This window comes from Astyanax mexicanus, unplaced genomic scaffold (assembly GCF_023375975.1).
Source record: "Astyanax mexicanus isolate ESR-SI-001 unplaced genomic scaffold, AstMex3_surface scaffold_48, whole genome shotgun sequence".
Classification (NCBI taxonomy): domain Eukaryota; kingdom Metazoa; phylum Chordata; class Actinopteri; order Characiformes; family Acestrorhamphidae; genus Astyanax; species Astyanax mexicanus.
In genome coordinates this window covers 355,716-367,387 of record NW_026040058.1, presented here as the reverse complement: position 1 = coordinate 367,387, position 11,672 = coordinate 355,716, and the positions used below count along the sequence as shown (strand labels likewise).

At 38.2% G+C, this 11,672-nt stretch overlaps 1 protein-coding gene across 2 annotated transcripts in view; it reads right to left on the bottom strand.

Annotated features, from left to right (window-relative positions):
• Window positions 1-1,629: 1,629 nt before the first annotated feature.
• The window catches only part of LOC111189751 (uncharacterized), a 29,035-nt gene continuing 18,992 nt past the window's right edge, over window positions 1,630-11,672 (bottom strand). For both annotated transcript variants that reach the window (XM_049473961.1, XM_049473959.1), the window contains exon 2: window positions 1,630-4,055. In XM_049473961.1, coding sequence (XP_049329918.1) covers window positions 1,991-4,048 — 2,058 coding nt within the window. In that variant the 5' untranslated portion in view covers window positions 4,049-4,055 and the 3' untranslated portion in view covers window positions 1,630-1,990. The remainder of the gene's footprint in view (window positions 4,056-11,672) is intronic.

The following is an 11,672-nucleotide window of genomic DNA, read 5'->3' as shown; positions in this document are numbered from 1 at the left end:
TGATTGGTGATATGAGTACCCTTTTTGTTATGTTAGGTTAATGTGCTTTTAGGGAATACTACTGGACAAAATTGCTCTTGTTCTTGAAAATTCTCAGGCAACTGTGTGAAGATGCCACTTGACCAGTGTTCTAGTATTTTGTTCTTTGTGTTTAGCAATTACTTAGGTAAAGTTGTGGTATCACTTGCCAGTTTTCATTAAGTACATTTGGTTTTGCTGTTTTGTTTTAGGAAAATGGTTTTGAACAACCCTTTGCCTAAACCTAGTTCATTGTTCTAAAGGCTCTGGTGTACAGGACACCCCTGCATGACAGTACTTCATTCGGTTTTGCTGTTTGTAGCATTAGCATTATTTATTTGTTTTGTTAGGGCTTGATCGCCTTCTTTGCAGTGGCAAAAAGGGTTGTAGGATCTTCCTTCAGGTGGAAGGAGATCTGGCTTGGTCAGTTTTTTTTTCCTGACATTTGTCTATGTAGGATCTCTCTTCAGTGGAAGTAGATCTGATTTGGTCAGTTTTGCTGATGCATGTATGTGTAGATCTGATTTGGTCAGTTAGTCTGACATTTTGTGTGTTGATTTATTTATTTTTTTGTTTGTGGTGTGCTCCTTTTGCCCTAGGGGAGACTAGTTTAGTTTATATTCCAAAGCTCACTTTGTTCATTAGTTGCAAGGGATACTTAGACTCCTGCCTGTGGATATGTGTTCAAATCTGTCTTTGAGATTGAATTCTGTTTTATCATGTGATTGTTTTTTTTGTTTGTTTTTGTATTTGTGATTTTTTTTTATGTAAAAAATTTAAGTGTGTCAAACATAGAATGTTTGTTTTAAGGGTGGGGGTGTTACGACCTCTGGTCGTATTGGTTTTTCTTTGTGTGTCCTCTGTGCTGTTTGTGTTTAGTTTTTAGTTGCAGGACCATGATTGGCCACCAGGGGCGCAGTCTATAAAAGGGAAAGAGGAAACCTGACCTGGGGGAGACGTTCAGGGCTCCACCCTTACCTGACCTGGAACAACTTCCTGCTCAGACCAACCCGGCACCTCCATTTTGTATTTCTGTTTTGGTGACAGGGAGTCAGGGTAGTTTATGTATTTTGTTTTCTTTATTTTGCAGATTCAGTTAGTTGTCTTTGTTTGTTAGTTGGTTTTATTTGTTATTTTGGCCTATGCTCACTCCTGAAGTCATATTCCCTCAATTTTTTTCAATAAAATTGTTATTTAATTCATTTTCAGTGTCTGGTGTTTGGTCTGGCAGATGGTCTGGGGAGAGAGCCCACTCTTATTTTCTGTTATGGCCTGAACCTAGACCGGGTCGTAACAAAGTGTAATATCAAATCACAGTACTGATGTTGCTGGTCGGGGAACTGCATTCAGAACAGATGTTGAACAGTGAATCCATCAGCATGAAATGTCATTATTCGTGTATGATATGCTGCCATCTTGTGGATCTCTCAGAGGCTGCTCTTTAGTATTTGTACAGAAGTACATTGAAGTGAAATAAATAAAATCATTAAAGATGAAAGTGAAAGTGCAACGTGTGTCTGTTCTGGTAGTGAAAACACAAAACTCCATACTTAAACTCAGTTCAGGCTAAAGCTGGAAAGAGGAGACATATTCTTTAAACATGCACAGCCGTTTATTTATCATGATTAAAAAGCAAACAGAGGGATTGACAGTGAAATCTGCATTTGTAAATTTAACAGGACCATTAACAGTTTATGTATACAGATTAATTATATTTATTAATTAATTATTTTTCTTGTCAACTTTCAGTTCTAAATTTCCAATACCTGATATAGGTAGTTAACAATTGTAAATTTGAAAAATAATTAATTATAAAGATAAACAATGATAGGAAAAACCGAGATGGTGGACATTAGCAAAGAAAATTATGTATTTAAGCAAAATTAATGTGTGAAACGCCAAAGCAAAAAAGCCATCATCAGTATCCGTGTAATTTTAAAAATTAAATCAGGATGCCTTTTCCACATAAACCTCAGGCATAATCATCTTCTTCTTCCTCTGTGAATCCACTCTTAACAGCTGCTTGAATACTCTTCATCTCTTCTGGAGCAGCTTCAGGAAGAATAGCCAGCAGCTCTTTATCGATCTTCTCCAGTCTTGCGTTGGTCTTTCTTTCAAACTCTTCCTTATTTTTCAGGACGAGACGCAAAATGGCTTTCTGAGCTTCATCACAGGAGTCCTGAAGCTGACGACGTTCCTGTTCAAACTCTGGATTTTCCTTATCCATGGTCAAAAGTTTTCCCAGTGAGCTGACCCGATCCATCAGATACTTCTCAGAGACGTCAGTGTAGGTTGCTGAGATCATGTGGACGAGGCTGGCGATGTTAGTGGCCTGAAAGGCTTGATTGTAGAGCAGATCTTTTGAGAAGAGTTTTGAGTTGTAGGAGAGAGATTGAGTCTTCTCAGATGTGGACACGAAATCTTTGAGAGTTCTGGTCAGACTGGTTTTCACAATGTTGGACACCATGGAAAAGAACCGCACCATCTTTTCCCACTGCTCCTTCACCCTCCCCATCGCATCCATCCCTTTTACCAGCATCTTTATGGTGGTGTTGAAGTCTATCTCTTTGACTTCACAGTTTCTCATGCTGATCAGGATTTCAGTCAGTTCCTTTTGGTTCTTCTCCATGTTCTCAACACTCTTCTCATAGGATCCTCTGGTTTCCTTCAACTGAGCTCGGCTCTGCTCTATGCGGAATCTGGCATTCTCTGATGCCCTTTCTGAAGCACTTTTCTTCTCAGATTGACTCTCTTCTTTACTCATCATTGGTGGTTTTGGAGTCAGAGAAGGAGATTTTGTAACATCTTTGCTCTTGGAGTCAAAAGCTCGAGCTGAATCAGTCAGTTTTCTGATTTTCTGGATCAGCTGCTTTGTTTTAGCTTCTTCACATTTCCCCACTGGTGCATATTTTGCCAGTTCATCACAGATGTCAATGCCCTCTTCACATATTCCTTGGACACGCTTCTTTGGTGTACATTCTGGGATTTTTTCTAAATTGCTGTTGATTCTTGTGAACTGCCCCTTCAAATAATCTGTATTGGGAGTTTTCTTCTTCTGATCATACAGAATCTTCCAGTCAATGGTGGAGTCATGCACAAACTTCTGAAATATCTCAGCACAGGCCAGGATTTCTGCAGACTTGCAAAAGATGTTTATTTTATCCACTTCATCTGCAGATGTGATGTTACCTTGTGTATCACTGCATGTGTCTGGAGTAGTTTTTGTTTTTATCATGGGCTGAGACTCTAAAGATGTCATTCCTGTCACTGCAGTTGACATACTTTCAGTGAAAGCTGCAACAAGATCCATAGCCACCATGTCCCATCCACTGGGTAGAGAATCCATTGCTGCTTTGTAGCTCTCTTGTGCTTCCTTCATTTCCTCCTCCATGGCTTTAGCTATCTTCTCAGAGCGTTTAACAGCTTCTTCTGATGATTTTTTTTTTATTTTGTTTTCCTCCAGTTTTTTCTTGATTTCTTCCAGCTCTTCTCCATAAAAGTGCTCTGCATTTACACAGGCTTCCAGCAGCTCCTGGATAATATTGATAACATCAGTGAAACGCTTCTCTGTTGATGCAGACAGTTTAAGACAGTCATCTGCAATGACACGAATGTTCTCCAGCTGGTCAGGAAGATGAGCTTGAACAACTTCATCATTTCCCTGGAACAGAATCTTCACAGCGGTCTTCATGTAGTTCGGGACGTTCATGGTGTGGAGCCGAATCTGATCCATGTTCTTGTGGGCTTCATTAAAAGCACACCAGCCAGAGTTACACACCTGCATGAGACAGGCGCGGAATGAATCTGGGTATCTGATGTGCTTGTAGCCGTCCTTTGGTGGGTTTTTATTTATAGAGAAATCTGTTTTGGAGGAGATGAAGACCAGTTCTCCCAGTATGGCTATAGAGAGTGGTGCAGGAGTCAGGTATTCCTCCCAGTTGGCGTAGGGCTGCATGATGAGCTGAGTTTGGTTTCTCATGTCTTCAGCTTTGGTGAGACTTTGAGTGGTCTTTGCAATTTGGGAATCCATTTCCTCCCTGTTCATTAAACAAGAGACAAGTGTGCATAAAGAGTAAAATGTTATTTAAGACTCTTAAATCATAGTTCAAGATTACCAATATATAACAACATGCATTTTTCAAGTCAATTACAAGGATTGAATGACAATTTATTAATATATGATTCTATATAAGTAGGTGTACAATGGTTCATCATTAAAAAACAAAACAAAAAAAAACAATAAATATAAACAATTGTTTAAAAAAATTCAAAATCCAAGATATTGGTAGGATATTTGATAGGATATTTGAACATATTGGGACCCCACTTGTCTTTTTTTCATATCACAACGTTTCTCTATTAACATATGTGAAGTTTTTGATGTCACCATCTCAGATCACTGTTGTGCATTTTTTCATATGTATGCAAACCCGTACCTTCTTCTTTGTAATGTGGGCAGCTTGTGGTTCAGAAACACTATGATAATTTTACTTCTTTTGAGCTTCTTTACACCAGTATAATCAATCCAGTTACAAAAAAGAATGAATTTTCTTTAATTAATATCTACAGACCACCAGGGCCCTATCTAGAATTTTTTAAATAATTTAGTGATTTTGTCACAGACTTAGCAGTAAGTAATGATAAAGTGATTATAGTTGGAGACTTCAACATTCATTTCGAAAAGTTGGATGATCCATTAAAAAAGGCATTCACATCGATTTAAGACTCAGTTGGTATTATTCAAAATATAACAGGACCCTGACCCTGGGTGTGAGCATAGATAACCTGAATATTCGTTCTCAAACCTCCGCAATTTCAGATCATTACCTTATTTCATTTAAATTACATCTCAGTCATAATATACGTACATCCCCTAGCTACTCTATGAAACGCTCAATAACATCTTTTACAGCCCAACAATTTACAGATAAGCTTCCTGATTTATCAACTCTAATATATTCTCCTGTAGAACTAGACAAACTAACCGAAGGTTTAGAAAATACCTTTCGCTCTACCTTAGATGTTGTAGCTCCCCTTAAACATAAAAAAGAGAGACAGAAAAAGCTTGCACCGTGGTACAATGATCAAACTCGTACCTTAAAGCAGTTAGTACGAAATTTAGAGCGTAAATATCGATCAACTAAACTGGAAGTGTTTCACTCTGTGTGGAAAGACCGTCTTGTTAAATATAGAAAATAACTTAATAAAGCCCGCTCAGCGTATCTGGCCTCACAGATCGAGATAAATAAAAATAATCCTAGAGTTCTCTTTAGTGTTATTTCCAAATTAACTAAAAACCAGGCAGGTACTGAACCTCAGATTCCAGCCATTCACACCAGCAACACTTTTATGGACTTCTTCGATAGTAAAATTGAAAACATTTGGGATAAAATTAAACAGATAAATAGCACATCCTCTCTGACATCTGGTCTGGCTGATCTAGAACAAAACCCTGTTACTGAAGTTAGGTTGGAAGTGTTTAACCCACTTCCACAGCTAGAACTAGAGAAAATTATCTCCTCTTCAAACAGCACAACCTGCACACTTGATGCAGTTCCCACAAAATTACTAAAACTGGTACTGCCAGATATAATTAAACCTCTGTTAATGATAGTAAACTCATCGCTCGCCCTGGGCCATGTACCCAAAGCCTTAAAAACAGCTGATCAAGAAACAAAATCTTTATCCTAGTGTACTGTCTAACTATAGACCTATTTCAAACTTACAGTTTATTTCTAAGATTTTAGAAAAAGCTGTAGCCCAACAACTTTGCTCTTACCTGCAAAAAAACAGATCTATGAAAAATTTCAATGTGGATTTAGGCCTCATCATAGCACTGAGACAGCTTTAGTTAGAATAACAAACGATCTACTTTTAGCCGCCGACCAAGGCTGTGTTTCCCTACTGGTACTTCTCGATCTGAGCGCAGCCTTTGATACAATAGATCATACTATCCTTTTAGAAAGATTAGAGAACATGGTCGGTGTAACCGGAACTGCCTTAGCATGGTTTAAATCGTACTTAACCGATCGCTATCAGTTTGTGAGGTTAAATGATATGTCTTCCAGTTATACTAAGGTAAGATATGGAATTCCACAAGGCTCTATATTAGGACCGTTATTATTTACATTATATATGCTCCCACTGGGCAAAGTTATTAGAAAACATGATGTGAATTTTCATTGTTATGCGGATGACACTCAGCTCTTCATATCAGCCAAACCTGATGACAGAATGAGATTAAAGAAAATCGAGGATTGTGTAGAAGATGTAAAATCATGGATGTTGTACAACTTCCTCCTATTAAATAGTGATAAAACAGAAGTTCTCCTATTAGGCCCCAAAGCTGCTAGAAATAAATTATCAGACTTAATGTTAAATCTGGCTGACTTCTCAGTCACCCCTGGTTCAGCAGCTAAAAACCTTGGCGTTATTATAGATTCAGATCTAGCATTCGATAAACACATATCTAATGTTACTAGAACAGCTTTTCTACACCTCCGTAATATTGCCAAGCTAAGAAATGCCCTATCACTGCATGACGCAGAAAAATGAGTACATGCCTTCATTACCTCAAGGCTAGATTATTGTAATGTGCTACTGTCTGGATGTTCCTGCAGTAACTTAAATAAACTTCAGCTAGTTCAAAATGCTGCAGCCAGGGTCCTTACTAAAACAAGAAAATTTGAGCATATTAGTCCAGTCCTATCAGCACTGCATTGGCTTCCAGTCAAATTCCGCATAGACTATAAAATTCTCCTGTTAACGTATAAAGCCCTACACGGGCTCGCTCCGGAGTATTTACGAGACCTCATCTCCTATTATGAACCACCGTGATTACTTAGATCTCAGGGTGCTGGTTTCTTAGTAGTTCCTAAAATTCAGAGGAGCTCTGCAGGAGGAAGAGCTTTCTCTTATAAAGCGCCTCAACTCTGGAATAATCTCCCCGAATATGTTCGGGACTCAGACACAGTCTCGATCTTTAAGTCTAGACTGAAAACTTACTTGTTTAGTTTAGCTTTTGGTAATTAATGTTTTTCCCTTTAGATAAGGCTGCAGATTCAGGGGTTCATGGACAGAGGGAATTGTGGGTAAACTGAGATGCTGGTGCTGCTGTTCTCCCACTGCACACGTTCACTCAGGTTTGTGGACGGTGGAGTGGGTGGATGCCGGTGTTTCAGGGAGCCTCCGTGTCTATGTTACCTTCTGGCTCTCTGCCTTTAGTTAGGCTGTTTTATTTAGATCTGCCGGAGTCATTAGCCACACTCTGATAATGTTTTTTATTCTGCCCACCTGTCTGACCCGATACCGATGGATGTTGGACCCTCAGGCTCTCATGTCCTCTGTCTGGCCAGACTGGAAGTTTCTGAAGTCAGCTCTTCTCAATCCACCACCCACCACAGATCAGCTGCTCATCATCCATCTTACTCTATAAGCCATTAGTGGAGCTGCTATACTCCTGAATATATATAACACTATGTGGATGTATGAAAGACTTTTTTAAATTAATTTAAAAGCCATTTGACCAGTGGTAGGATGGTCCCCCCTTAAATGTGAGTCTTGGTCCTCCCAAGGTTTCTTCCTCCTCCTGCAGCTCTGAGGGAGTTTTTCCTTGCCTCCGTGCTCACTGGGGGTTCTGTATTATGTATATTCTATGTTTAATCTTTTGCCTGACTCTTTGTCTTGTGATCATGTTTCTGTAAAGCTGCTTTGTGCCAACACCAGTTGTAAAAAGCGCTATACAAATGAATTTGATTTGATTTGATTTGATTGTTGAAAACGGCATAGATGTCCTTGTAAAAGATGTGGTCCTGATGGCAGTGCTTGTTGATCTAAGATCTTAATATGCTTTTCTATATTAAAGCTGCATCACAGATGTATACTGAACTGCCCACATACCGTGACAGAACCTGAGTTTTGGTCTTGTTGCTAAAATCTGAATTGTCTTTTTTATTTATAATACATATTCCAAAAATGATGCAAAATACTGATTAGTCTGACCACAATATAAACTAACACCTTGTGATGGTCCATCCCAGATATCTGAGAGCTAAGAGAAGTTGACGCTGTACTTAATTTTCATTTGTGCCTTTCATACTGCCGTAACATTTTCCATTTGGGGTTGTACAAAGCACAAAATAATGGACTTCCTACCTGCATTTAGAAGTTATTTGAAATTAGAGAGAGCAATTATAAACGTATAAGTATAAGTATGTTAAATAAATAGGAGCAAAGACGAATGAAAGGAATCAATGTATATTTCATAAGTTGTGGAATAGTTGTGACAAGAAATTAAGAATGTGTTGTTCACTTTTATGTTTATTTAAAATTGTGCAAATATTAAGTGTTTAAAAATAATGTAAACCCATGTGATACTGATAAATTATCATTTCTATATGTCAGATGTGTGGAATGTCTGCTGTTTCTGTTTTTTATTGCATTGTATAAAAATAAATTGTAAGAATATAGAAGCAAGCAGCGATTCCGTGTACAAGCATGAATTAGCCCAAGGAGGCCCAAACCTCAGTATAGGAACATTCCTAAAATTGAAGTTCCTATACTGACTGACATAAGTTCCTAAACTTATGTGAAGTTTGAGCAATGTTAAATATGTTGTGACCTGATATTTGATCACTGTGGAGATGGAGCAGAGGATGGGGCATCTGATTAGAGATGGGACCGATCCGATACAATATCGGTATCTGGGCCGATATTGACGTAATCCGACGAATCGGATATCGGGCGGGCGCTGCCGATCCACTTTTCCAGTCCACAGCTAAAGCTGAACTATAACCCCGCCATAACGTTAACACAAAACGCATCCCTGATCAGGATTCCAGTTTAACAGTTTACCCTGAACCCCCAGCAGCTTCAGTCTGCGGCTGACTGAGTAACTTTAGCTGTTTGTCTACAAATAAAGTCCATTATCTGGAGAGTTTTCACTTTGGAAACGCTGTACAGCAGAACGGTACACGTAAAGTCAGCGTCTGAGAGGCAAACAGATTAACACCAGCAGTCTGTTAGCCTAGTTAGCACTGAACTGACAGCAGCTGCATTCTGGTGTTGTGAAGGTATGAACTACAGACTGGAGTAAACTATATTCATAATCCACATATCCTATAAAACCACAGCATCTACAAACACTAACCAGCACAAACACACCCATCTGTTATTAAAAACAGTGATTAATTTAGTTCTTTTCCAGCTTATTTTACCCCCGGATCAGACGAGGACACATTGTGTGTTGTTAAACAGCTTTAGGATGTGAGTTAGTGTTAGCTAGGTTAAATGTGAGTTAGTTAGCTAGGTTAAATGTTTGTGTGTGTTAGTTAGGTTAAATGTGTGTTAGTTAGCTAGGTTAAATGTTTGTGTGTGTTAGTTAGGTTAAATGTGTGTTAGTTAGCTAGGTTAAATGTGTGTTAGTTAGCTAGGTTAAATGTTTGTGTGTGTTAGTTAGGTTAAATGTGTGTTAGTTAGCTAGGTTAAATGTGTGTTAGTTAGCTAGGTTAAATGTTTGTGTGTGTTAGTTAGGTTAAATGTGTGTTAGTTAGCTAGGTTAAATGTTTGTGTGTGTTAGTTAGGTTAAATGTGTGTTAGTTAGCTAGGTTAAATGTGTGTGTGTGTGTTAGTTAGCTAGGTTAAATGTGTGTTACTTAGCTAGGTTACGTGTGTGTGTGTGTGTGTGTTAGTTAGCTACATTAAATGTGTGTGTGTGTTAGTTAGCTAGGTTAAATGTGTGTTAGTTAGCTAGATTACGTGTGTGTGTGTGTGTGTGTGTGTTAGCTAGGTTAAATGTGTGTTAGTTAGTGTTGTAGAAAAGAAAATGAAAGGTGGGCTACCCCCACCTCTCGTCCGGGGTACAACTCCCCTGCGTGTTCGTTTGATAGAGAGAGTCAGACAGGTGGAGTGAAGCTGAAAGCAAACCAGGTATTTATTACAAAGTGCTGAATATTCAGGAGAACCCACACATGAAAGACCGTCTAACAGCCGTCCCAGCATAAGTTCTGACCCCCTCTGATCTGACTCCATGTTTATACCCAAAATGACGTAAAGCCTGTTGATGAGGCGTTGCTAAAATCATCTCATGTTAGCATGCGTAATTTCACGTGTTAGTAATCCGTTTCACGTGTCTGACCGGATCACTGCTGTTTGGCCTTGACTGTGTTCTTCCAGAATTGGACATTGTGGCATTATCTGTGTGAGTGTGCGTCACCCCCCGCTTTGAAGCAGCTGCAGGTTTCAGGGAGGCACCCACACACAGAGAAGGTTGCTTTGTCTAAGAGCCTCCTCTGTATCAATTTAGTTCATACAGTGTATCAGTCGAGTTCATACAGAGTGTACCAGTCAATGATTGATGGCCATTAATTAGGGTCATGCAGTGAACGAATGCTTCAAGAATAAATTTCATATGTTATATGTTAATGTGTTAATAACGCGTGGTTAGTCCGCCATATACTAAATCCTATGTGTTAGTAAATGCCTTATGTATCGTGTGGGTTAATTTGTCATAATAGATGTGTTAGTCACATGCCTGATCAAACAATGTTTATCTATGTGTGTAAATAATATATTGTGAGTATTGGTTAATCTTTTATATAAATGCGTGTAAAATACACTGTGAGTAATACAAATGATCAAATACAATGTGAGTATTGGTTATGCATATAGAATACAAGGTTTCACACAATGATTATGTAAATATAGATACTAAGATAAGTAATCATAACTGAAAGATATTTGTCAATACACCCAAGGTAAAATAAACAGTTACTCTTCAATAGTCAAGCTCCAAGCCTATTTTGACCAATTTCCGCCTGAAATTACGGCCTGAATTGGTTGTGTGGGTGTGTGTTAGTTATCTAGGTTAAATGTGTGTGTGTTAGCTAGGTTACGTGCGTGTGTTTGTATTTGTGTGTGTTAGTTAGCTTGGTTAAATGTGTGTTAGTTAATTAGGTTAAATGTGTGTGTGTTAGCTAGGTTACGTGCGTGTGTTTGTATTTGTGTGTGTTAGTTAGCTTGGTTAAATGTGTGTTAGTTAATTAGGTTAAATGTGTGTGTGTTAGCTTGGTTAAGTGAGTGTGTGTTAGTTAGCTTGGTTAAATGTGTGTGTGTGTGTGTGTGTGTGTGTGTGAGAGAGAGAGAGAGAGAGAGAGAGCTAGGTTAAATGTGTTTTAGTGAGTTAGGTTAAATGTGTTTTAGTGAGTTAGGTTAAATGTGTGTTAGTGAGTTAGGTTAAATGTGTGTTAGTGAGTTAGGTTAAATGTGTGTTAGTGAGTTAGGTTAAATGTGTTTTAGTGAGTTAGGTTAAATGTGTGTTAGTGAGTTAGGTTAAATGTGTTTTAGTGAGTTAGGTTATATGTGTTTTAGTGAGTTAGGTTATATGTGTTTTAGTGAGTTAGGTTATATGTGTTTTAGTGAGTTAGGTTAAATGTGTGTTAGTGAGTTAGGTTAAATGTGTGTTAGTTAACTAGGTTAAATGTGTTTTAGTGAGTTAGGTTAAATGTGTTTTAGTGAGTTAGGTTAAATGTGTGTTAGTTAACTAGGTTAAATGTGTTTTAGTGAGTTAGGTTAAATGTGTTTTAGTGAGTTAGGTTATATGTGTGTTAGTTAACTAGGTTAAATGTGTTTTAGTGAGTTAGGTTAAATGTGTTTTA